Source organism: Lissotriton helveticus, chromosome 4_1 (assembly GCF_964261635.1).
Source record: "Lissotriton helveticus chromosome 4_1, aLisHel1.1, whole genome shotgun sequence".
Classification (NCBI taxonomy): Eukaryota; Metazoa; Chordata; class Amphibia; order Caudata; family Salamandridae; genus Lissotriton; species Lissotriton helveticus.
Genome location: NC_136063.1, coordinates 347,497,954 through 347,524,463, shown reverse-complemented (window position 1 = coordinate 347,524,463; position 26,510 = coordinate 347,497,954). Strand labels below are relative to the sequence as shown.

Genomic DNA, 26,510 nt, shown 5'->3' with positions numbered 1-26,510 from the left:
CAAATAGGACTGGGAAGCTCCTATCACACCCCTACTATTTGCGGTTCGACAGGGATGCAAAAGCCCTTTTACTAGTCGGGAATAATTTTTTAACATGTAAAAGTTCCTTTGTAAATAGCAAAAATGTGGTCAAAATCTTTGTGTTTCTGTGCTGTGCATGCTTTTTGACCTCAAAATACCATTAAAGATCTGGCCCTTATAACCTAGTGGTCAGTTTGTAATATAGTGAATGTGAAGTACCAAAGCCATCTTCTGACTGAGCCCAACGGGGAGAAAGAAGTTATAAGGGGCATTGTGACCAATACTAACATTCGGATGATTGCGCAGGAGACTGCAATATCGGAGCAGAATGGTGGCCGTTATACAACAAGCAATGCCATCACAGTCCTCCCATTGGCCAGTAACACACCAATGACAAGCGTGGATATATGCCAATCCCTGTGCAGCAAGCTATTTTGTTTTCCAAGCCCTGAATAAGGCTTTACGCTGAAACGCGTCTGCGAAGGAAATCCCAATAAGGATTTTCACAACCACATGAGTATTCCGTACCTCTGTTTGCAAATTGCTGTGTAACAAACACATTCTCACCCTCGTTTCACTGATAATAGCACCTGCCCTACGTTCGGTGGTGGTTGGGGAGAAAAAGGCTAAGGAATTAATTGGTTGACCGCCAGAACCGCTGCTGACAGATTTTCCTGCCGACCATTGAAGATCGTAAGTTATGCACAATTAAAGATGCCTAGACATTTGCCTGATGCCTGCGGGCACATCGTGTTGTATCATCCAGCGGCTGTGGCAAGGGGTCATCAGAAGGCACACGGAGGCTGTTTCCCTCAATGAGGGGCATTATGGTAACCCATGCAGGGCATTATTGCATGGCGGGACAGTATTAATTGGCCAGCAGTGGATGTGAAGTACCACAGCCATCTTCCGACTGAGCCCGTCTGGGAGAAAGAAGTTATACGGGGCATTGTGACCAATAATAACATTTAAATGATTGCGGAGGCGGCTGTGATATCGGACCAAAACGGCAGCCATAATACAACAAGCAATGCAATCACAGTCCTCCCATTGGCCAGTAACACACCAATGACAAGGGTGAATATAGTACTGAAACCAATCCCTGTGCAGCAAGCTATTTTGTTTTCCAAGCACTGAAGAAGGTTTTGTACTGAAACGCGTCCGCAAAGGAAATCACAATAATGATTTCAGAACCACGTTAGTGCTCCATACCTCTGTTTGCAAGTTGTGGTGTAACAAACAAGTTCTCACCCACGTTTCACGAACAATAGCACCCGCCCTGAATTCGGTGGTCGTTGAGAAAAAGGCTATATATATATATATATCAATCACCAAATGCCCTCAGCATTTGCCACAGCACTGTGTGGCCATCCTCGCAGTGCTGTGGCAAATGCTGAGGGCATTTGGTGATTGATATATATATATATATATATATATATATATATATATATATATATATATATATATATGGATTATGTATTGTTCTTGCTCAGTTTATGTTTAGAGCTTGGCTCCACAAACTCCTTTCCTTATTTCAATACCATTTTTTCCAAATAGTCGTAATTGATTTTTGAATGCATAATACAAACAGCAGGACAGTTTGAAAACGCCTAAAAGGAAATAAACTACGCGTGGCATCGTTAATTACACATCATAGGCACAGTCAATCATGAGAAGCACAGTAAGAATGGGTTTAGAAGGTAAGAAGTGTGAGGTACAGAGTGTGCATAACATTCACATTAGGAACGTCGCATATTTCTGAAGGTAAACATAATGCACATGAATCGGCACATTTGTACAATATCGTATGAGCTCCATCGAAGTCGCTTAAGGACTACTGCACAGTTCTTTAAAGCATTCTCATCAACAATTGCCTTTAGCAAAGCTCTTTACCCACTTCGCCAGCTTTGGGTAAGTCACGGCATTCCTGCGGAAGCCATCATCTAAATAACAATTTTATTGATGCACTTTAAGGTATGACTTAAAGGTATATGATGTGTGTTCAATTTCATTTTTACGTATGTCCATGCTGAACTATGCATTGCTTGGCATAACATTTCAAAACATGCTTTGTTATTTAAGAGCAGTCATGCCCGATTTATCAAACTGGTTGCATGACTGCTCTCTGTACATTTCTCAACTATCCACTCGTTTTCATTCTAAATCACTTGCAGTTAGTTTATTGTAGGAAAGATGGAGTTGCAGTGAGCCATGTATCTAGGTGTCATTTGTATAGTGCAAACCTAGCCAAAAAGGCTGTGGAGCACTTTACTGAGTCAAAAGTCAGCATACGGTCAAAGAGTGACAGCAGGGGTAGCCGGATACTTGATTAATGCATTGTAATGTAGTGTTCTTTAAAGATGTATCGTGACTGGAAAATGGATGTTTTGGTCACAAGTTGCATTTTCTGTTTTTAACTTACTTGTACAGTACACATCTCTTACTTAATGTTTAAAATAAAGGTGCATTCACTCCGTTTTCAAACCATATCCAAACAAACATTTCTACATGCAATAGCAATTGTTTCACTTTACCATTAGCCACAGTTCACCAATGTATAACTTTTGTCACATTATTACAACTTAATAATGTTTAAACAAAGCATATCTATTCACCTAAGATGCATATAGAAAATAGTTAAGTCTGGTCAGGGAGAGGACGACACCCAGCTCATCCTCACCCTGACCAAGGACCCACACTCCGCCAAAATCAACCTCCACGAGGGAATGAAAGCAGTCGCCGACTGGATGACGAACAGCCGCCTGAAGCTAAACTCGGACAAGATGGAAGTCCTCATCCTCGGCCCCAACCCCTCCGCATGGGACAACTCCTCATGGCCGACCACACTGCTAACAGCTTCAACACCCACGGACCATGCACGCAACCTAGGATTCATCCTCGGCTCCTCCCTCTCCATGTCTAAACAGGTCAACGCCGTCTCCTGCTCCTGCTACAACACCCTCCGCATGCTCCGCAGAGTATACAAGTGGATCCCGACCGAAACCAGAAGAACAGTGACCCAAGCCCTCGTCAGCAGCAGACTGGACTACGGAAACTCCCTCTACTCAGGAATCCCGGCCAAACACCAGCAACGATTACAACACATCCAAAACACCTCCGCACGACTGATCCTCAACGTCCCCAACCGCAGTCACATCGCCCCCTACTTCAGAGATCTGCACTGGCTCCCGGTCAACAAGAGGATCACCTTCAAGCTCCTCACCCACGCACACAAAGCACTCCACAACACTGGTCCGGCCTACCTAAACAGCAGACTCAATTTCTGCACCCCCGCCCGCCAGCTACGTTCCTCCAGCCTCGCCCTCACCACCGTCCCACGCATCCAACGGACATCCTCCGGTGGCAGATCCTTCTCCTTCCTTGCCACCAAGACCTGGAACTCCCTTCCCACCCACCTGCGACTGACCCAAGACCTGCTCACCTTCAGAAGGCTCCTCAAGACCTGGCTCTTCGAGCAGTAGCAGCACCCCCACCCCCCACAGCGCCTTTAGACCCTCACGGGTAAGTAGTGCGCTTTACAAATGCAGTGATTGATTGATTGATTGATTGATTGATTGATTGAAGTGTTAAAAATGGGGCGAGAGCAACGGCTTGACTGCTAATATAATTGGATATTAGTCCCACAATGGGATCTACACTGGTTTAGTTTGAAGTTTTTATTTATGACATCGCTGGTTTAAATGTTATCAATGATAATTATCTTTAGACAATATTACCAATGTTACTCTTCTTCAACAAGGATTATCATCTGTACATATTGCTAGAGCACATAACTATTTTATATGTCACATAAGAGTTTTCCAAAAACCATTGTTAGAGTCTGCCAAAATTAATTTTAATTTATTCAAAATGCTGGAAACAACATATTTGATCATAATCGATGAGAACAAAGCTATGTCTCTGAATATGTATTAAACATGCATAATCTTCGGCACTGACTTCATGGACATCTTTACATTTAATATTATGACATGAAGGACAACATATCCCACAAAGCTCTGTACTCCTACATCCTGGAAGAGATTTAATAACAACTTATGCTGAAAGATCCATAATATGTTTAAATACCTCAATTTTCAGGATGGTTTCCGGATTTTTCTACATTATTATTGTCAGAACCAGTTTGGGAGTCACAGGCCTAGAAGGTGATTCCGGGGGGGTTTAAACTTTTTACCGCGTTTTTCTATCACAGCTTGACCTACAATAGCACTGCAAACTGGGGGTAAAGCAACCCTTTTCACACTTGAATTTTAGGGTAGGCATGGTGATAAGTACATAACTTGTTAGGGAGGTAGTGAAGTGGTAAATACTCCGAACTCAAATAGTGAAGGAACAGACACAAAAAGTATTGTTCTGCCGAGTGATTTTTTACTACACAGAGGAAATGTTAAGTAGCGCCACGGTTCTAAGATCGAGGATTCCAAACACAAAGAAAGGGTCCTGAATATATCTGGCACAGTTGTAAACTCGCTGTATACTAGCGCAGGTAGTTTCCCTTGTTCTGGGGTAATAGGCCAGTATGTATGTCTAACTGCTAAGGTTCTTTTGGGAGATTCCGTCACATCGGGTTTAACTCCCACAGAAGTCTTAGGAGAGGAAAACACGGTAAGGGTCCGATTCACAAAGGGACTTAAGTGTAGTAAAGTTATGAGTGTGTAGTCTCTGTACTCAAGGTGGATTCGATGCACTAGTGGTCGAATCTCCGCACTCGGAGATTAATCTGCAGACAGAGGTTCCACCCTAATTTCAGAGATCCGACCATGAGTGCAAAGATTATTCCACTAGTGCAGAGACTTCTCACTTGTTGCTTTACTACACATAACTCCCTTTGAGAATCGTGTCCTGTAAGGAAACAGGTCTTCAGTTGTGTGGCCTGCACAAGTAATGGGTCCATATTTGCCCTCCACTGGGAACCAAACACAGCATAGTAGTGCTTGACTCTCTCAGGGTAACGGGGCAGAGCAGTCCAAGGCCAACTCAAGGGAGGTGGGGTGGATTAGTATCCACCATTTGCTTGCACGCACTAATAACACTCAATAAATGATTGTACGGTCTGTGCTTTTTCTTTTGAAAGTACATTTATCAACCACACCCACAACTCAATATTACGCAGTCGCTTACAAATAAACACAAGGCTGATGGAAATACTTGTTCATGACATTGTGTAATCAATTCTGACCTTCTAGGGTTAGAGATGATTGCTGCATGTCAAAAACCATCATGTTAGGAGTAAATAGAATAGTCAAATATAACCACGAATGAATGAAATTATTATAGGTAATAAATCATATGTACTTTGATCACAAGTCAACATCATTATTTCAATAAAGCATTTACAAGAAAAAATATGCATTTCTCATGGGTCTGTGAGCATTCTGTATATCTGAAACAGTGGAAAAACCGCACTGATTAAAATTGTCCGTAGAGAGCATCACAGTTTGATCACACCACACATAACCAAAGGCTTCCCCCTAGAGAGCGCTGTACAACATTTACTCTTTTTAAACTCCTTTAGGCCACAGTAATTGTAGCCATAAACTTCATCCCTAGAGGGCACTGCACTCCCAGGTTAAGACCACATGCGCCAACCATGGTTTTCTTTCTTTCGTTCTTCCGTGCAGCCTTGTCTTTTATTTTTAGAGGGCTACCAGTTTTACCCAGGCATACCATGCAATGCCCATAAGAGGGGCAACCCAGGGAGCCCACCCCAGACGCCCCCACAGATCTCCGCATGCAGCACTCCTTTGTGCTGATTCGGGAGCTAGCCAGTCTCTTCTATCCTGCCCGCTCCAGCAGGCAAGACACTCATGGTGGCTACACGCTTTCCCAAACATGAACGGGGGCAGGGCAGGCCCACAACCCATGGGGGAGTGTAGCAGCACTCCCCATTGTCGGGCCTGGAGTTGGCATCACCTCTTTTCTCCTTTTTTTGGGGAGAAGTGTGATGGTGCTTCCCTGTCTTTGCATGCCATCAGGGGACTGGAGGTGAGTTCCTGGGCTCCCCAAACAAGAACCTAGCTTGGGAGATGGGGTACCCTAGCCCACAGAATATCTATGCTTGAGGACTTCTACTTCAGTGACCCCTGAGGTTTAGAATTGCGGGGCATAGGAGCTCCATATGCTCCAAGATTCCGCTGAGGGCCACAGGTCCGAATCCTTCTTATGCTGATATCTCATGCCCTTTCAGGTCATTTTACCCACGTTTGGGCTCGTTTTACTTTGGGTAGTGAACCCTAGCCAGCTGGAGCACTTTCTTTAGGTCACTTGGCCTCAAAGTAAACAAACTTGGTGGGGAGCTGCTTTCACTGGCTCCTTGCATCAGCCTTTCTCCTTGGTATCCTCTGGCCCACTCTCCTCCTTGGTGCTGGAGCCCAGTCTTTTTATCAACTAGTCCTCAGGGTGTTAAGGGGACCAGCTTCCCTGGTTTTGGGGCGAGCCCCACTGGTCCTGGGATCAACTGAAGTTTGAGTTCTTAGACCAGATGGCATCGGGGGTTCTTCCTTCCAATTGTCTATCGTGGCTGCCTCCAGTCCCAGTGTCCAGCAGAAAAACGCAAACAAGAGTGCTCTCCCCATTGAGCAAGACCATTTTTGAGGGAGTGGGAGTTTCCAGCAGTGAGGCACCTCTGGCCTATCCAGGGGTACTCTCCCTGTCCCAAACTTCCTGCACAGCCTGCTGGGACATTTCAAAATTGTGTCACCCAGGAGTCACTTGCCACAGCTGCTCTGGGGACTTCAGCTCCAACCCTCACTGACATCACTGCCGGAGCCTTTCCTTGCAAATATTCAAAGGGAGCCCCCTCTTGGGTTTGCTCTAGAGGTCTGGCATCTCTCCTTTGTTTAGTGGGCTGGGGCAGGGCTATCATTAGGAACAGTGTAAGAGCAGGATGATTGATGCAAAGCATCCTGCCCTACCCTTTCCTCCTCAGGATCTGAGTCTAGTACTGTTGTGTGGAGAAGCGTTTGTTCCTGCCACTGGAGAGAAATTTAATTTGATTAGCACAAAAGGGTGAAAAAAGGCCAGGGCTCTAATCCTGAGCTGCACCATTCCTGCATGACTCATTTTTAACTGGGTTTTCTGTTTCTCATAGTATGCACCCAGTACAAGCAAGCTGGAACCACCACTCTACTCAGGGTAAGCTAGATACACACTAAAAGATAACCTGTGCTCACCCTCTGGTAGCGCGGCACAGAGGAGTCAGGATTATCTATGAGGGCAATGTATAAAGTATTTGCACAACACACAAACACAATAACACAATGAATACACCACAAACATATTCCACAAAGAACAATATAATATATTTCTGTGGGTAAAACAAGATAAAAGTGACAATAATCCAATAAGTAGAACTATGAATTTTTAAAGATTAAATCAAAATCTAGTGCTTAGATTCAAATAACACATTGAGGTTACTTGAGGTTGCACTGAACCGGGGTAAATCCAATGTTCAGGCCAACCACAAAGGAGGGCAGGCCAACTACAGGACGCACGCAGGTTCCACTACAAAAAATCCCTGGATGGAGCAGGCGTTGACGTCAAAGACTCGATGTTTCGGTTTTGATCCAGGCACCAGATGGAGGCTTCAGTGATGAACCCCTTTATGATGCAAGCACTGCGTCATTGTCGAAAAGCACTGTCTGTCATTGGCAAGCCATACAGTTCATCAAAGGAATGTCATTGCTTGGGGTTGAATGGCAATTCATTAGTCCTGATCGACGTAAAGCCATCACTGAGACAATTCTTATGGTTCTGGACATTAAAAACCACCTTTCAAGGGCCCAGGATTGGATTGGCATCCCTTGACAGGGCAGTACTCACAGAAGGCAGGGTACAGGTGCTGTTGCAGAGTTGAAGGAAGTCTTTATAGCCCTGAGACTTCAGAACAGGGGTCAAATCAACAAGCCCTTGGAATCAGTCTTAGTTCAAGGAAGATGAGTCCAGTCCTTGTCCTCAGCAGAGAAGAGATCAGCAGGCAGCAGGCCAGCACAGCAAAGAAGAAAATCAGTTCTTCAGGAGCAGCAGTCAAGCAGAGTGGCAATCCTTGTAGCACAGTAGTCTTTACTTCTGGCAGAGTTTTTCACAGGTCCAGTAGTGTAATGTTATGGTAGGGGAAGAGGCCCAGTACTTATACCTAGTTGAGTATTTAAAGTGGGGGTGACTTCAAAACAGGCCCTTGAAGTGCACAGATCCCCCTTTCTTCTCAGCCCTGGCTGCAGTCTATATGAAGGGGTTAATCAGTCAGTCCTTTGTGAGGGAAACAGAGCACTACCTATTCAGGTGTGTCAGCCTCTCCCCTTCCTACCCAGGAACAGCTATGAGAATGCAAATGACTTTCCTGTCGCACTCATCCTTCCTGTGTTTGTGGCTATCTAAAGAGAATGCACAAAGTGTAGCTGACACCCACTCCAGATGTGTATTGGAGACAGACTGCAGGGCACACAGAGCTGTGAGAGCAGAGAAATGCCCACTTTCTAAAAGTAGCATTTCTAAAATAGTAATGTTAATACCAGCCTTACCAGTAAAGAGTGTTCATCATCACTATTCCAAAGATATAACAGTATGCACCTACTCCATCTGATCAGTAATTACAACGTAATAAAATAAATGTAATAAGGAATTCCCAATGTTATCTTATTCGAGGGGTAGGCCTCACAGTAGTGAAAACATGAATTCAGGAGTTTCACTACTAGGACATTTAAAACTTGAAAAGACATATCCAACCTTTTAATTATGCAGCACTCTGCCCTTAGAGGTAAATAGAACCTCTTAGGTGTGACTTGTATGTAATAAAAGGGGAGTGTCTGGCTTTACAATGAGTTTTAAATGTCAAGTTGAAAAGGCAGTAAACTGTACTCACAGGCCCTGCAATGGCAGGCCTGCGACAGGTTTGGAAGGCTACTTGTGTGGGTGGCATGATCAGTTCTGCAAGCCCATCAGTAGCATTTAGTTTAGAGGCCAGAGTACATGGTATACCACTTTACAAAGGACTTACAAGAAAGCTAAATATGTCAATCATGTACATACCAATGTTACCATGTTTAGGGGAGAAGCACATGCACTTTAGCACTGGTCACCAGTAGTACAGTGCTCAGAGAGTAGTACAGTGCTCAGAGTGTTAAGAACAACAAAAAGATAAACAGTCAAAAGATTTGGGGGAAGACCACCCACAGCATGAGAGGTCTAACAATCCATAAGCAGTACTGATATCTTCTTGGAACTTCCAGATGAATTTCACACACAGGTTACGCCCCTATTTGAGGTGTTACTGGTCTCTGTAGGCCAAAGGGAAGCAAAGCTGCACTCCACGGCAGCCCTCTCATAGGTGTATAATTGAGTGTCACTGCAGACAAGACAGTAAACCACACTAACTTTCCTTATGAGTGTACACTAACATTATGACATTATGAAGCCTACACCAGGTCAATATCTAACCCTGCAGAGTTTCCTCTGCTCTAGGCTAGCTGTGCGCAGTAGCCGGACTGAAGAGCAACAGGAATCTCCCACACCCCTATAACGAGTCAAGCACCTCTGACCCTTGCTGCTTCACAGATGCCTTATATTAAAAGGGAGACACCGGCTGAAACATGCACAGTCCATTTACCATGAGTTTACAATGGGTGAGTCAAGGGTTATGCGGCTCCCCCACAGTAAAAGGTTGAAAACCATGTGATCAAAAGCGAGGCTGTAGATAGACCTCCATCTTCTAATATGCTATCCCAGGGGTATCCAAAAAAGATCACACTATTCTTTGGAGGGTCACCTTCATAAACAACATTAGTTTCTGCTGCTAGTAACCAATAATACAACGGGGACCCTACAAGGACATGGTGATGTCAGTGCATGTTATGGGCATTACATTCAAGCATAACTTTACACACACAGGGTCTAGAGGCACAATACTTATTTCTGGAGATAAAAATGCTCTGGCCAGTACTATCGATCAGAAAACTGGAATGCTGCTTAATGTTAATCACTGCTGAAATGGACGGCAGTGCTATGTTGACTAGATATTACAAATGGTGCACTGCTCCAAAGCTAAGCACCTTCACTCAGAACCATGATAAAAAGCCCTCAGCACTCATACTTGATTGTCATGTGTACGGGGCATACCAGCAGCGTGCAGGGGTGTAAGCCCGTAATACAATGTGGGAATATTCCATCCCAACCTTTGTGTGAGTATTTCTTTGCAAAAAGTAAAAAAGTTGCGTGTAGTAGCACATTGTACCTTTCTGTACAGTAAATACAAGAGCTATAGTAGATGGCTGTCTCACATAAGATTTTATTTTAAAATGCTCAAACTTACTTGAAAATTGAATGGCAAACCCAGATTTGCTGATGTAGAAATCGGTGTCAAATTGAATAGTAACTATATTCAGAGTGCTGTGAATTCCTTCCGGTATTAAAGATCCACTTATTTCTTTAAGCAACATCTCATTCTCAAGAGGTCCATCCCAGACTCTAAGGATATCATGTGATGCCTCAGTATCAAAAGCAAGGAACTGCAGGCTGTAAGAAAGAATGTCATTGTTAGGATAGGATCTGTATTTTCAGATTCATGATTTGGTAAAAATATAAAATAACATAAATGTTCCTGGTAGTAAAAATTTGCTTCAAATAGGTAAGTAATGTATAGCAGAACCGTCCTTGCTTTCATTGTCATAAACCTCCGGCCTATCACACTTAAAAAAATAGAAATCAAAGCAATGTACGAATGTTCACCATCATTACTCAAGTATTCAGATTTTCTTACGGTATGCCCTTTACTTTGGCACATTTACTCTGCCACAACACTGTTTGACACCTTTATGTTTTCACACATCTACTTCAACAATATTGCTTCCCCGATACTGGCCAAGAGTGGTTGTTAGTAGCGGCTGTCTCTAGTTGGCAGAGGTATACACTTCTGACAAATAGGGACACACCTTTCCTAGTCAGGGCAAGGGGATCATACACTTAGATAACCCCTGCTCACCCCCTTGGTAGCTTGGCAAAGCAGACAGGCTTATCTCAGAGGCAGTGCGTTAAGCATTTATGACCACATACAGTAATAAAGTGAATACACTACAAATGGACACGACACAGTAGTATTATAAAAATAAGGATTTTTATATAAGGCTTAGCACAAGACCAAATAACGACAAAAATATACCACAGTCTTAATAAATACTCTTGGAAGGAAAAATAATAGTTCAAGCACGGTTTCTTCTTAGCACAAAATTCTTTAGTATCAAAAGCAACTCTTCTTCTCTAAAACACAGTTCTTGGCAACAATGTAACCCACACGGGAGTCACACGACGTCGAGGCAAAGTTAATCCAAAGGTTCGGCGTCGACCGCGAGGAGCGCTACGTCGAGCCCGGAGTCGCACAGACCCCCACAACACAGTACCTTGGAAAAGTGAAGCACTCGATGATCAGCGGCGTCGAGATGTCCGGCGTCGCGTCTTCGGCGTCGATCGGGCCTCGGAGTCGGGGCGATCTGCAGCGGCGTCGACCGAAGTCAGGCGGGAGCAGCGCTCACGGGATGAAGCAGGATACGGCGTCGTCGATGTCGATGTTGCAAGAGTGAGCAGCGCTCACGGCGTCGATAGGGCTCGGCGTCGATGCGATCAGCGGCGGCGTCGACACAGGGTCACTTGGAGCTGGAGCCGAACTCGCTACTCACTGGTGTCGCTACTGGCGTCGATCGGGCCCGGCGGCCGGCGTCGAGGGTGCGGGACACTGGAGCCGTTACTCACGATGTCGAGCTGGATTCGGCGCGTCCGTCGGCGTCGAGATTGCTGGATTCTTCAGAGGTGCTGGATTTCAGGTTCCAGCAACAAGCACTTTCAGCAAACAAATGAAGTCCTTTGACCCTGTGACTTCAACAGGAGGCTGGCACTTCTTCCAGCCCTTGGAGATTTTCTTAGCAAGTTTGAGAGTACACACTCAGTTCCTCTCTCCTGGTTCCATGGCAAAAATAAAGAAGCAACTGCAGGATTCCCCCAACAAACAGCACTCTGGCAGAAGGGGTAGGCAGTCCTTGGATCAGCAGGCTTCTTGTCCTTGGTTCAGGTTTCCTTGTCAGAAGTGATCTAAATTCTTGGTTCAGGGGTCCTTCTCTTATACCCCTTTTTGGCTTTGATCCCATTGTCCAGGCAGGGGAATTTCCCCCCATCTTGGGTTTGTTGTGGGTGTTGCCAGGCCGAGGCACCTGGCCTATTCACTGTGTAGGGCAGAGTCTTCAGCCGCCCAGCAGGAGCGGAGCCAGCATTGTCACTGGCATGGGCAGGGCCATCAGCTGCCCGGCAGGAGGTGGGGCCAGGAAAGTCCCTGGCAGGCACAGAGTCATCAGTCGCCTGGCAGGGGGGCGGAGCCAGCATTGTATCAGGCAGGGCAGGCTATCAGGAGCTACTCTTCCCCTACTCTCAATGCAAATGCCCCACTCATCCCACACTGACTCATTCAGACCTCTGGAGCCACCCAGCTCCTGTCACACGCACACCAGAACCAGCAGAGACCGGTAGACAGTTAGACAAGAAAATAGCTACTTTCTAAAAGTGCTATTTTCAAACACAGAGTCCAAAAAACATCCACACAAACGGATGCGTTAATAAACCCTGAGTTCAGGGATACAAAACTCGACATTGCACCATGCTCCCCGAGCCCGCTAGAATTATAGCATTAATAATCCTGGCAGCCCATTCTAACTTATGGAGAGCAGGTTACCTTACAATAGTGAAAAACGAAAATGGCTGTAATTCACTATTAGGACATGCCAACCTTGTCAGGCTTGTCCTACCTTATGCTTACAATGCACCCTGCCCTTGGGCCTACCATAGGGGTGACTAACATGAAGTTAAGGGAAGGTTTAGGGACTGGCAAGTAGGTGTACTTGCGCAGTCCTCGTGACAGTCAGACTGCACGTGGTCTAGCAATGGTAGACCTTCAGACATACTTTTACTAGGCCGCTCTTGTGGGTGGCACAACATGTCTGCAGGCCCACTAGCAGCATTTGTATTTACAAGCCCTGGCACTCCTGGTGCACTCTACTAGGGACTGACAGTAAACCAAATAAGCCAAACATGGAAGTCAATCAATACAGCAATTTCACATAGGGAGCACTTGCACTGTGGCACTGATCAGCAGTGGCACAGTGCCCAAAGCATATACCAGCAAAAACATCGTAAACAGAGGAGGCAAACAGAAAAAATGGAGGAGAGACTCATGCCAATGATGTCAGGTCTAACACGTGTCCCCTCCAGCTGAAATGTGGGGAGAACTACCCTTACCCTAGGGAGTCTTCATCACTAAGGCAGAAAAATCTGGACAGACCATCAGCATTGGCGTGATCTGTGCCAGGGCGGTGTTCCACAGTGAAGTCCATCCCCTGTAGGGAAATGGACCATCTCAACAGCTTTGGATTCTCACCCCTCATCTGCATCAACCATCTGAGGGGCCTGTGGTCTGTCTGAACCCGGAAGTGAGTCCCAAACAGGTAGGGTCTTAGCTTCTTCAGCGACCAGACCACAGCAAATGCTTCTCTCTCTATCGCACTCCACCTCTGTTCCCTGGGAAGTAACCTCCTACTGATGAAGGCTACAGGTAAGTCTCGGCCCTCTTCATTCACCTAAGCTAGAACAGCCCCCACGCCATGCTCTGAAGCGTCCGTCTAGACAACAAATTCTTTAGAAAAGTCGGGTGCCTGGAGTATGGGTGCTGTGCACATTGCAGTTTTCAGGGTGTCAAAGGCCGTCTGACAGGCGTCAGTCCAGATCACAAGTCTTGGCTGCTTCCTGGAAGTCAGCGAAGTCAAGGGGTGCACAATGTTACCATAATCCTTGACGAACCTCCTGTAATAACCCGTGAGACCCAAGAAGGCTCTCACCTGAGTCTGGGTTTTGGGCGGTGCCCATGCCAGGATGGTATCAATCTTGGGTTGCAGGGGTGCCACCTTGCCACTCCCTACTTGGTGCCCCAAGTACACCACTGAACCCTGCCCAATCTGGCACTTACTGGCTTTGATTGTGAGGCCTGCTCTGCGGAGGGCCAACAACACTTCCTGGAGGTGGCGCAAGTGTTCCTCCCAGCTGGCGCTGAACACTGCGATGTCGTCCAGGTAGGCGGCACTGAAATCCTCCAGTCCAGCCAAGACCTGGTTGACCAACCTCTGGAAGGTGGCAGGGGCATTCTTCATCCCAAAGGGCATAACCCGGAACTGGTAGTGCCCATCTGGTGTGGAGAATGCTGACCTCTCTTTTGCCCCATCAGTCAAGGCGATCTGCCAATACCCAGACGGTAGATCAAACGTACTGAGGTACCGGGCAGCCCCCAACCGATCTATGAGCTCATCAGCTCTGGGGATGGGGTGCGCGTCAGTCTTGGTGACTGAATTGAGTCCTCGGTAATCCACACAGAACCGAAGTTCCGGTGAAGCACCAGGCGCTGCAGCCTTTGGGACCAAGACCACTGGGCTGGCCCAAGGACTGCTAGAGGACTCAACCACCCCTAAGGCAAACATTTTGGAGACCTCCTCCTTGATGTATGCTCTGACCTTGTCAGTCACTCTGTAAGCCTTGTGCTTCACAGGACTGCTGTCCCCGGTGTCCACATCATGGACACACCACTGAGTGACACCAGGAATCAAGGAAAACAGATCAGGGAATTGTCCCAACAGTTGGTGACAATCCTGCTGCTGTTCAGGGGTCAGTGTGTCAGAGAGGACAACACCATCCACTGACCCATCTTGCTTTTTTGCATACAGGAGGTCAGGAAGAGGCTCACTCTCCTCCTCCATTCCAGACTCTGTAGCTAGGAGCATGCCCACTTCGGACCTTTCTAAGTGGGGCTTCAAACGGTTGACATGCAGGACCCGCAAGGGGTTCCTGGGAGACTTCAAGTCCACCATGTAGGTGACATCGCTCTTTTTCTCCACAACCTTAAATGGTCCAGTCCATCTGTCCTTGAGCGCACAAGGTTCCACAGGGGACATGACCCAAACTTTCTGTCCAGGCTGAAGCTCCACCAGAGTGGCATTCCGGTCATACCACCGCTTCATCTCTTCCTGGATGGCCTCCAGATTTGCCTGAGCAAGATCTCTGAAGCGCCTAGTCTGGTTCCTAAAGGCCAGCATGTAACTGTATACATCCTGGGGAGGTTTCCTGGGAGATTGCTCCCAGCCTTCTTTGACCAGACTCAAAGGTCCTCTTACCGGGTGTCCATACAAAAGCTCAAAGGGGCTGAACCCTAGAGACTTCTGTGGCACCTCACGGTAAGCAAACAACAGGCATGGCAAGAGGACGTCCCATTTACGCCTCATTGGTTCTTCAAGACCCATAATCATGCCTTTAAGGGTACGGTTGAATCTTTCAACCAACCCATTACCTTGAGGGTGGTAAGGAGTGGTGAACTTGTAGGTTACCCCACACTCCTTCCACAGACACTTCATTTAGTTGGAAATGAAGTTGGTGCCCCGGTCTGACACCACCTCTCTGGGGAACCCCATGCGGGAGAAAACACCCATCAGTGCCCGTCTCACCACGGGGGCCGTCACTGTTCTGAGAGGGATGGCTTCCGGGTACCGTGTGGCATGGTCCACCAAGACCAGGATGAACCTGTTGCCCATGGCTGTCTTGGGGTCCAGGGGCCCAACAATGTCAATCCCCACCCGGTCAAAGGGGGTACTGACCACGGGAAAAGGTTGGAGGGGAGCTTTCTGCTTCCGCCCGCTTTTCCCACTTGCCTGGCAAGTTTGACAGGTCTTGCAATGGATATCTGTATCCCTTCTCATCTGAGGCCAATAAAAATGGGTGACAAGCCTGTCATAGGTCTTGTCCTGCCCAAGATGTCCAGCTAACGGAACGTCATGAGCCAAACCCAGTAGGAAGGCTCTGAAGCGCTGGGGTACCACCAGCACACGGGCTGACCCAGGCTCAGCAGCCTTAGGCTCGCTATACAGGAGATCGTTCTCCCAGTAGACCAAATGTGACCCTGACTGATCACCTGTTGTCTGGGCTGAGGCCTGCTGCCTCATACCCACAAGAGAAGGGCACACTTTCTGTTCTGCACAAAATTCTTCCCTGGAGGGACCACCATCCTGCTGCCAGTGGGTCAGCTCGGGCAGGTCTCCCAGTTCAGCAACTTGTTCACCTGTGGGTTCCAGGGCATGCCCCTCAAGGTCTGCCTCCTCCTGGACCACGGGAACTACGGGGGACGGTTTCCCGCGCCCCCTGCCTCTTCTCTTCACAGCTGGGTCCTGGGCCATACTTTCAGGCTCCAGAACCCCATCAACACCCTTACTTGCTGTCATGGATCGAGTGGTTGCACACACCCACTCTGGCACACCCAACATTTTCAAATGTGTCTCCCTCTCCACCTTAGCCCAAGGGGAGTCTTCCAAATCATTGCCCAGGAGACAATCAACAGGCATGGCGGACCTTACAGCAACCTGAAGAGTACCTGAAACTCCCCCCCATTCAAAGGAAACTTGAGCTACCTCACACTCTCTCTGGGAGTTGTCAGCAGCTATCACAGGGTAGAATGCGTGGGGAACAACCTGCTCTTTGGGCACCAAGTGACACTTGACAGCTGTCACACTCGCTCCGGTGTCTCTGAGAGCTTCCACTCTATGGCCATTAATGTAAATGTAAATGTAAATGTATTTCGATTTATATAGCGCACGAATCACCCAGGGGTCTCAAGGCGCTTGCATAGGGAACCCGTCCTGGTATTCCCCTGTGAGATATCCTGGCAGGGTATTCACAAGGTGAAAGCCAGGCATCCCGCCGCGAGTGGCCGTAGTGGAGATTAAGCAAGCTATTGCCCAGAGTCGCAGAGTGTGACCCCGTGAGTCGAGTAGGCACCGGAGCGAGAATTGTCGAGTCCGTGGAATTTTTGAGCCCGAGACCCGCCAAGGCAGGGAATCAAACTTTGGTCCACGGCTGATCTCAGCTTCCGGGTCTGCCGCCTCTAACCACTGAGCCACGCTTCTCCACGGTCACCCACTGCCTATATTTCTAGTGTTACTTAGTGTTACTAGGCAGAGGGGGTGGAGGGACCATTTCCATGTCTCCTAAAGAGACCAGGGACATCTCTGCGGGACCCTCCCCACCATGGGCAACCATCTCCTCCCCTCCCAGGGCTACACTCGCCAGCTGACGGGGTGGTGCACTGGGTGGTGCACTAGAGTTCTTCAAGGGACACTGAGGATCATAAAAACGGTGTCCCACCTGCTTACAAGCGAAGCAGGTCATTGGGCCCCTATGACCAGGTTTACCTGGCGGGGACTCTGATTTCTTCACAGGGGGAGGCTGGGAACCCTTCCCTTGGTTCCCTTGGGGATTACTTTGGGGCCCTTTCTGGAACTCCCTCTGTTTACCCTTGTCCCCCCCACTCTTCTGCTGGGGACCCTGCCCACCTTTGGCTGAGTCTCCCACTGGACCCTTGTGGACCCTGGTACTGACCCAGCGGTCCGCCTCCTCAGCAAGTTTTCTAGGGTTAGATATATTGCTATCAATAAGGTGCTGGTGCAGCTCTGGAAAACAGTTATTAGACAAGTGCTCCCAAGCAAACAAATCATAAAGAGCATCATAACTTTCCACTTTGCTGCCCTTTACCCAACCATCCATGGCTCTGCAAAAAAATGACACATATTCAACCCACGTTGTACCAGGCAATTTCTTACATTCTCTAAAGGCCTGTCTGTATTTTTCTGAGGTTAGGCCATACCTTAACATTAAAGCATCTTTCATATGAGTATAAGACATCCTATCCTCAACTGGCATGTCTAACAGGGTATCTCTTCCCTCATTCACAAAGCGACCCCACAACCCCGCTCCCCAATCCTTCTCAGGGACCCGGTGGGCCAACAATGCTAACTCATATGCTTTAAACCATTGACCAATATCCTCATTCTTCTGAAAATCTTTGATCACATCTTTGGGAAAATAAAACCTACTTTCTGCAGGCACAGATGGGATGCTGCCACCAGAGGGATTCAATTCTAACTCTTTAGCTTTGAGCTCCAACTCCCTCAACCTGGTATCACGCTCCAAAGCTAACTTCTCTCTTTCAAACTCCAACCTTTTGATCTCCAGATCAGCTTCTCTCCTGCCTCTTGCATTCTCTATCTCCAACTGCCCATTTATCTTAAGTTTTGCCATTTCCATGTTGTATGCTCGCTCCTTCGCCCTTTCTTCTCTTTCTTCAGGAGATAGACCTTTGGAGGAAACACTGCTGCCAGGAGGGGATGTGGGCCCATTCACTGGCACCTCCTCCTCCCCTTCCCCTGTCGGTACCACCACCGGATCAGAGGGATCTCTGGCCTCTAACCAGGCCTCCAATGCTTTGAAATATTCTTCCTTAACTGTGAGGCCTGTTGTAGGAACTTTAAATTGCTTGCAAAAGGAGTTCAGCTGCTGTAACTTGTAATCCTTTATCTTACTCCTATCAAACTCCTGCACAACAACAACAGGGGCAGTGACTCTGGCATCACTCATGGTCAAAACTGGCAGTTTTCAAAAATCAAGCTCCAGGAAAGCGGAGAACAAAAATAGAATCCTACCAAAAACAGATTGTGGCTGCGCTATGGTCTGCTTTCACTATGTAGCGCACACTAATCACTGCACATGGGTCCTAAATCAAATCCTCACCGCTGCCCCACCAATGTTAGAAGCAGCTGTCTCTAGATGGCAGAGGTATACACTTCTGACAAATAGGGACACACCTTTCCTAGTCAGGAACCCCTGCTCACCCCCTTGGTAGCTTGGCAAAGCAGACAGGCTTATCTCAGAGGCAGTGCGTTAAGCATTTATGACCACATACAGTAATAAAGCGAATACACTACAAATGGACACGACACAGTAGTATTATAAAAATAAGGATTTTTATATAAGGCTTAGCACAAGACCAAATAACGACAAAAATATACCACAGTCTTAATAAATACTCATGGAAGGAAAAATAATAGTTCAACCACGGTTTCTTCTTAGCACAAAAGTCTTTAGTATCAAAAGCAACTCTTCTTCTCTAAAACACAGTTCTTGGCAACAATGTAACCCACACGGGAGTCACACGACGTCGAGGCAAAGTTAATCCAAAGGTTCGGCGTCGACCGCGAGGAGCGCTACGTCGAGCCCGGAGTCGCACAGACCCGCACAACACAGTACCTTGGAAAAGTGAAGCACTCGATGATCAGCGGCGTCGCGTCTTCGGCGTCGATCGGGCCTCGGAGTCGGGGCGATCTGCAGCGGCGTCGACCGAAGTCAGGCGGGAGCAGCGCTCACGGGATGAAGCAGGATACGGCGTCATCGATGTCGATGTTGCAAGAGTGAGCAGCGCTCACGGCGTCGATAGGGCTCAGCGTCGATGCGATCAGCGGCGGCGTCGACACAGGGTCACTTGGAGCTGGAGCCGAACTCGCTACTCACTGGCGTCGCTACTGGCGTCGATCGGGCCCGGCGGGCGGCGTCGAGGGTGCGGGACACTGGAGCCGTTACTCACGATGTCGAGGTGGATTCGGCGGCGTCCGTCGGCGTCGAGATTGCTGGATTCTTCAGAGGTGCTGGATTTCAGGTTCCAGCAACAAGCACTTTCAGCAAACAAATGAAGTCCTTTGACCCTGTGACTTCAACAGGAGGCTGGCACTTCTTCCAGCCCTTGGAGATTTTCTTAGCAAGTTTGAGAGTACACACTCAGTTCCTCTCTCCTGGTTCCTTGGCAAAAATAAAGAAGCAACTGCAGGATTCCCCCAACAAACAGCACTCTGGCAGAAGGGGTAGGCAGTCCTTGGATCAGCAGGCTTCTTGTCCTTGGTTCAGGTTTCCTTGTCAGAAGTGATCTAAATTCTTGGTTCAGGGGTCCTTCTCTTATACCCCTTTTTGGCTTTGATCCCTTTGTCCAGGCAGGGGAATTTCCCCCCATCTTGGGTTTGTTGTGGGTGTTGCCAGGCCGAGGCACCTGGCCTATTCACTGTGTAGGGCAGAGTCTTCAGCCGCCCAGCAGGAGCGGAGCCAGCATTGTCACTGGCATGGGCAGGGCCATCAGCTGCCCGGCAGGAGGTGGGGCCAGGAAAGTCCCTGGCAGGCACAGAGTCATCAGTCGCCTGGCAGGGGGGCGGAGCCAGCATTGTATCAGGCAGGGCAGGCTATCAGGAGCTACTCTTCCCCTACTCTCAATGCAAATGCCCCACTCATCCCACACTGACTCATTCAGACCTCTGGAGCCACCCAGCTCCTGTCACACGCACACCAGAACCAGCAGAGACCGGTAGACAGTTAGACAAGAAAATAGCTACTTTCTAAAAGTGCTATTTTCAAACACAGAGTCCAAAAACCATCCACCCAAACGGATGCGTTATTAAACCCTGAGTTCAGGGATACCAAACTCGACATTGCACCATGCTCCCCGAGCCCGCTAGAATTATAGCATTAATAATCCTGGCAGCCCATTCTAACTTATGGAGAGCAGGTTACCTTACAATAGTGAAAAACGAAAATGGCTGTAATTCACTATTAGGACATGCCAACCTTGTCAGGCTTGTCCTACCTTATGCTTACAATGCACCCTGCACTTGGGCCTACCATAGGGGTGACTAACATGAAGTTAAGGGAAGGTTTAGGGACTGGCAAGTATGTGTACTTGCGCAGTCCTCGTGACAGTCAGACTGCACGTGGTCTAGCAATGGTAGACCTTCAGACATACTTTTACTAGGCCGCTCTTGTGGGTGGCACAACATGTGCTGCAGGCCCACTAGCAGCATTTGTATTTACAAGCCCTGGCACTCCTGGTGCACTCTACTAGGGACTGACAGTAAACCAAATAAGCCAAACATGGAAGTCAATCAATACAGCAATTTCACATAGGGAGCACTTGCACTGTGGCACTGATCAGCAGTGGCACAGTGCCCAAAGCATATACCAGCAAAAACATCGTAAACAGAGGAGGCAAACAGAACAAATGGAGGAGAGACTCATGCCAATGATGTCAGGTCTAACAGTGGTGCTATGTATACCGGGGAGAGATGAAGTTATCCCATCAGATTTCTTCCATAGCACCCCAATGTAGAGAAATGGGATAGATGGCGCATATAGGTCGTTCCTGTTGAGCGGTATAAGGAAATGAGAACACAAGAGCATCCATGGACATTGATAAAATGGCCTGACATGGGTAAATTAATTATTCTCCAGACAGTATGAAGAAACACTGGCCAAAACGTAGCCTTAACGGTATTTGTACCACAGGGGACTGTTATGCTTTCAAACATCATCATAATGCTTGGGGTGTAGCACAATAATAACAAAACTGATATTATCACAGATAGGCTAGTAGTTAGTCATTTGACTACAACTATATAGATCAGGTGTAATGTATCGTACACGTGATGCAGCCTCATATGGGAGCAATTACAGGTAGATTACCCCCATGAGAGTAGCATTAATGTGCATGTATAAAAACACCAACATACATAAATAGCAACACAGATCTAGATGCCCACTGCAACTCATCGGCACACTGTGAGGAAATGCCTATTTTAGATGGTCACCCCCAATTTTCATTGAATTGTGTTGCTGGTTTTTAGAATCTCTACACTTGGGCACTGCTGTTCAGTGCAAAGTGTATGTGCAGCGACACATAAAACATATAGGAATTGTCTAAGCCCTAATTGGTGTCTTCAGCTATCGTATAAGGCCATAGCAAATGGTGTAGTACCTGCACCCATAGAATGGAAAATTCAATGTCTGAACTGCAATACTTATTGTGCAATCCGCTAATGTGACAATGACAGCATGGCTGCATGGCTTTAGGTCTACCATTTTAATCTCACTGCTGTAGTTTAACCCACAATGCGACTTGTTAAAATAATCCTTTTTTATGATGACACTACAGTGACAAGGCTTTAAAAACTATTTTCAGTGTGGCATTCCTAGTTGCCCTGTGTAGAAAATCAGAGTACAGATTAAAATGCGAATGTCCGGTTACTTACCGGTAATATTCATTACTCTGAGTGGTAGCCCTCCCCGTCACAGTTCAAACCACATGAGCAAAGCTTTTCCCACCAGAACTTCCAAGCAAACTCTAAGCCCATCCCTTCCCTCCAGGCCACTCCCACATCCTGTGGCATATAACCCATAACCCCCTATCCACATCCTGTACCACCAAGCACAAAAAGCCGAACTGGCAGGGAGGGATGGGAAACAGGACTGTGACGGTATTGCTGGCAAGTAACCAGACATTACCTCCTCGTCAGCCCTCCCCGTCACAGTCCAAACCACATGAGCAGATACCAAAGCAAGAATTGGCATCACTCAGTAGTAAAAACAGACTTTATTAGCCAAGCAGAAAGTCACACCACTGGGCAGAACGCAACACCGCATTCCCAAACCCAGCAGAACTAATCCCACCCACCACCAAACGATAATGGGACATAAAGGTGTGAGGAGAACTCCAAGTAGCAGCCATGCAGATCTCAGCCATGGAAGCCCCTTGAAAACAAGCCCCGGAAGCAGCCTCACCCCGAGTCGATCTCCCCTGAACCGACACAGGCGCCAACACACCACAAGTCTCAGACGCAGAACCCACAGCCCACCGCAGCCATCAACTTAGAGTAGCCCCAGAAGTCTTCAGATCGTGACCAGCCAGCCCAAAAGAGAATCCACCTTACAAAAAGGTTTAGTACGCAGCAAGTACACCTGCAAAGCCCGCCAAACATCCAAATAGCGCAGCCGCACCTCAACCTCAGAAAGAGGATCTGGACAGAAAACAAGCAAAACCAGATCCTATAAGCAGTGAAACGAGGAAGGGACCTTGGGAACAAAGGAAGGATCAGGTCGTAGAACAATCTGATCAGGAACTAAACTCAAAAAGGGCTCAGAGCAAAGCAAGGAGCCCAACTCACCAATCCTCCGAGCCGAGGTGATAGCAACAAGAAAAAGCACCTAGATCGTCAAAAACTGCAAAGACACCTCATGCAGAGGTTCAAAAGGAGCCCACTGCAAGGCCCTAAAAACCAAAGGAAGATCCCAACTGGGAGCAAAGAACTTAATGACAAGTTTCTGGAGGAAACAACTCCTCAACTACAGAATCCACATTCTTCAAGGACAGAATCAGCGCTGCTGCAAACGCTCCAAAAGAAATATTTTGTATTGCCAAATCGCTTATTTCCACCCCGCAGAAAACCCTCAATCCGGAGGACGCCCAATCCCGCTGCAATAGCCAGGCAGACTAATTTCATTAAAAAATTCAGGCCATAGCCCAAACCTTTATTTCTGATCAGACTGGGTCTACCCTTCCATCTAACAAGAGCCCCCAGAGCCCCCACTCTGTTTGTCAGTGCTCTCTCACTGAGTTTCCCCTGCTAGATGAGAGCCTGTTGAACAGACTCATCACGCAGGTAATTTCTGGGTCTCCCACGGACCCCGCTAAACCACAACATCTTACTTTAGTTACCGATGTTATCTTTCCGGTAATCATGAATGCTATCAACACCTCCATCTCTGTAGGAAAGGTGCCTGCGTCATGGAAATGTGAAAAAGTCAGAGCTCTTTTATAAAAAACGAATCTAGATACCACTAACATGGCCAATTACCGTCTCATCTCCCTACTCCCCTGGTTAAGCAAATTAGCTGAGAAACACATTAATTCCATCTTAGTTCACAATCTAGAGTCCAACAAACTTCTCCATGACTCCCAGACAGGCTTCCGCCTCAAGTTAGGCATGAAGACAGCACTTATTGCAGTGACGGAAGAAGCCAGGAGACTCTTAGATCAGGGTAGCGCAGTAGCAATTATTTTGCTAGACCTTAGTGCCGCCTTCGACACTGTAAACCACAACATCCTTGCCGAGCGGTTACAAAATCTTGGAGTGACAGGCCTGGCCATCACCTGGCTCCGCTCTTTCTTACAGGACCGTTCTTTTCAGGTCTGCGCGGGCATGGTCACATCCAATCGGTGGCCTCTGAGCTGTGGGGTTGCTCAGGGTTCTTCCCTGTGCTCCACGCTCTTCAATAGCTATATGACACCATTGGCTGAGATAGTGCTACCATTTGGAATTGAAATTGTAACCTACGCGGATGACACCCAGCTGGTGGTTGCACTAAACCACCCCGAAGGGTCATCGGGTGATCTTGGCATCTGCTTAGAGGCTGTAGCTAAGTGGATGGCACTAGCCCACCTTAAGCTGAACGGTGACAAGACGGAACTAATGTTTCTGGGCAAATATTCCTCATTGGCGCCGGCCCTCTCCTGGCCGCCCTGTCTCGGCAGAATGCCCGCTCCCAAGCTCCAATTTAAGGGCCTTGGGATATGGCTCGATAACTCCCTCTGCCTCAACTATCAAGCCTCTAAGCTCTCTGCTACCTGCTTTGGCCTGATGAGGATGCTAAGTAAGATCCTCCCCCTACTTCTTTTTCTGGCCCGAAGAATTATGGTACAAGCCATTATCCTGTCCCGGCTGGACTACGGGAACGCATTGTACCTGGGCTTCCCGCAGGCCACCATTCAGAAATTACAAGGAATCCAGAACTGTGCGGCCCGCCTTCACCTCAAGATTCCACGGAGACAGTCGGCAGGACCAGCTCTAAGGAAGCTGCACTGGCTGCCAATTCAGTCCAGGGTTCGCTTCAAGGCCATGTGCCTGGCCCATGGTTCTATTTGGAAAAATTGACCTGCCATTACTCATTCCTTTGTTACTACCTACCATCCATCCAGGAATCTTCGTTCCAGCACGGCCTCCCTCGCAACTACGAGGAAGATCCACAGATCCAGATGGGGTGGCCGCTCCTTCTCCTGGAACGCTCCTATGCTTTGGAACTCTTTGCCTCCCGCTCTCCACGGGGAATCTAACCTCCAGATTTTTCGCCGTCTCCTGAAAACTCTTTTTTTTACAAACCCCTTCTAACCGGTCTTATTCTGCCCTCCAGTCTGCCCGTTTGTAGCGCTACAAGGCCTCAGGGTAGCATGCGCTTTACAAAAACCCCTTCATTCATTCATTCATTCAACAACAGGGACACCAAGGGGACCACCGGCTCACAATCTGAATCCCTAAAGGCCCGTACAGCTGCCCACTGAGCCCTCAGGGAGGACACAGCCAGACCCAAGTTGAATACATCCTTCAAGAAATCCAAGACACGCATCGGATCCACCTCCAACGCCGACCAACCCTGTGCTGTACACCAATCCAGAAATGACACCCAATGTCTGGCATATGACTTGAGAGTTGAAGGGCGCATGGACCACTGAATAAACTCAGCCACAGAAAAAGAACACCTTAAAGCCACATGGTTCAACCTCTCAACAGCCAACCCGCCAGTCCCAGGCGGACCAGAGACCCCCGAGAAGAGGGGGACACAACAGGGGACACAGGACCACCGGCAACCTCCAGCAAGGCCCCACCACCAACCTCAACAACAGAGGGAACCAAGGCCTCCTAGACCAATCCGGAGCCACCAGGACCACTGAGGCCCGATACAGCTTGACCTTCAGCACGACCCGCGGAATTAAAGCAATCGGGGTAAAAGCATACATCAGGCCCCCCCACCCACCGGAAGGACAGGGAATCCACCCTCCAAACTGCATCTGACTGAACCAGAGAAAAAAATCTCTCCCTCAATTTGTTTCCCAGATCTGTAAACAGGTCCACCTCCGGGACCCCGAAACGGGCCATCAGGCAACCAATTACCTCTCGCGACAGGCACATGTCGGACATGGAGGGAAACACCCTGCTCAGGCCATTCGCCTCTGAGTTCCAATCCCCCGGCAGATGTGAAGCCCTCAGAGACAACAAGTTTGACTCCGCCCTCTGACAGATCTGCTGAGCCAACAAGTTGAGGGAAGCCACCTTAGCACTCCCCTGGCAGTTAACATAACACACCACCACCATGTTGTCTGAATAAACCATCATATTCCTCTGGAGGACTCAAGTCTGAAAATGAGTCAACGCCAACTGAACAGCCTTCAACTCCCTCCAATTCGAACAGATTCCTGTCTCCAGCACAGACCACAGCCCCTGCATGGACTCCTGAGCCAACACCACCCCATCCCAGTTCGCTGGCATTGGTTGTCAAGACCAACCTCTCCTGGGACACAAAGGGCGAGCCCTGCAAGAGGTTCTGATCCACCAGCCACCAGAACAACTCCTGGGCCATGGCCACACCCCCGAACACATCCACCAGAGGAACACCAAATTTGATCCTGTAGCCCAGCCAGACCACCTGCAGGACCTACTGATCTCAAACAAATTCCTCCCAAATACGAAAAAAAGACATGAGGTGACCCCCAAACGGCACCCCCAATTAACTCCCCATATAGTAATGACTTGGAGGGACTGGAATAAGAGGAAGCACCCTGTTGACCCCAGGACTTGTGGAATGAAGTTTGCACCCCAACCAAGTCCCCTACCACGAAAGGGCTGGGCTGCAATTTTAGATTGAAACGCCTGCCCAAAAGCCCGCTTATAACCCGCAAACTTCCCCTTATGAGAAGTACAGACCAG

At 48.0% G+C, this 26,510-nt stretch overlaps 1 protein-coding gene across 1 annotated transcript in view; it reads right to left on the bottom strand.

Moving 5' to 3' along the window:
- Positions 1–26,510, bottom strand: part of CSMD3 (CUB and Sushi multiple domains 3) — a 3,006,114-nt gene that overhangs the window by 918,192 nt on the left and 2,061,412 nt on the right. Inside the window, exon 27 of the mRNA XM_078686868.1 lies at positions 10,349–10,551. Coding sequence (XP_078542994.1) covers positions 10,349–10,551 — 203 coding nt within the window. The remainder of the gene's footprint in view (positions 1–10,348; positions 10,552–26,510) is intronic.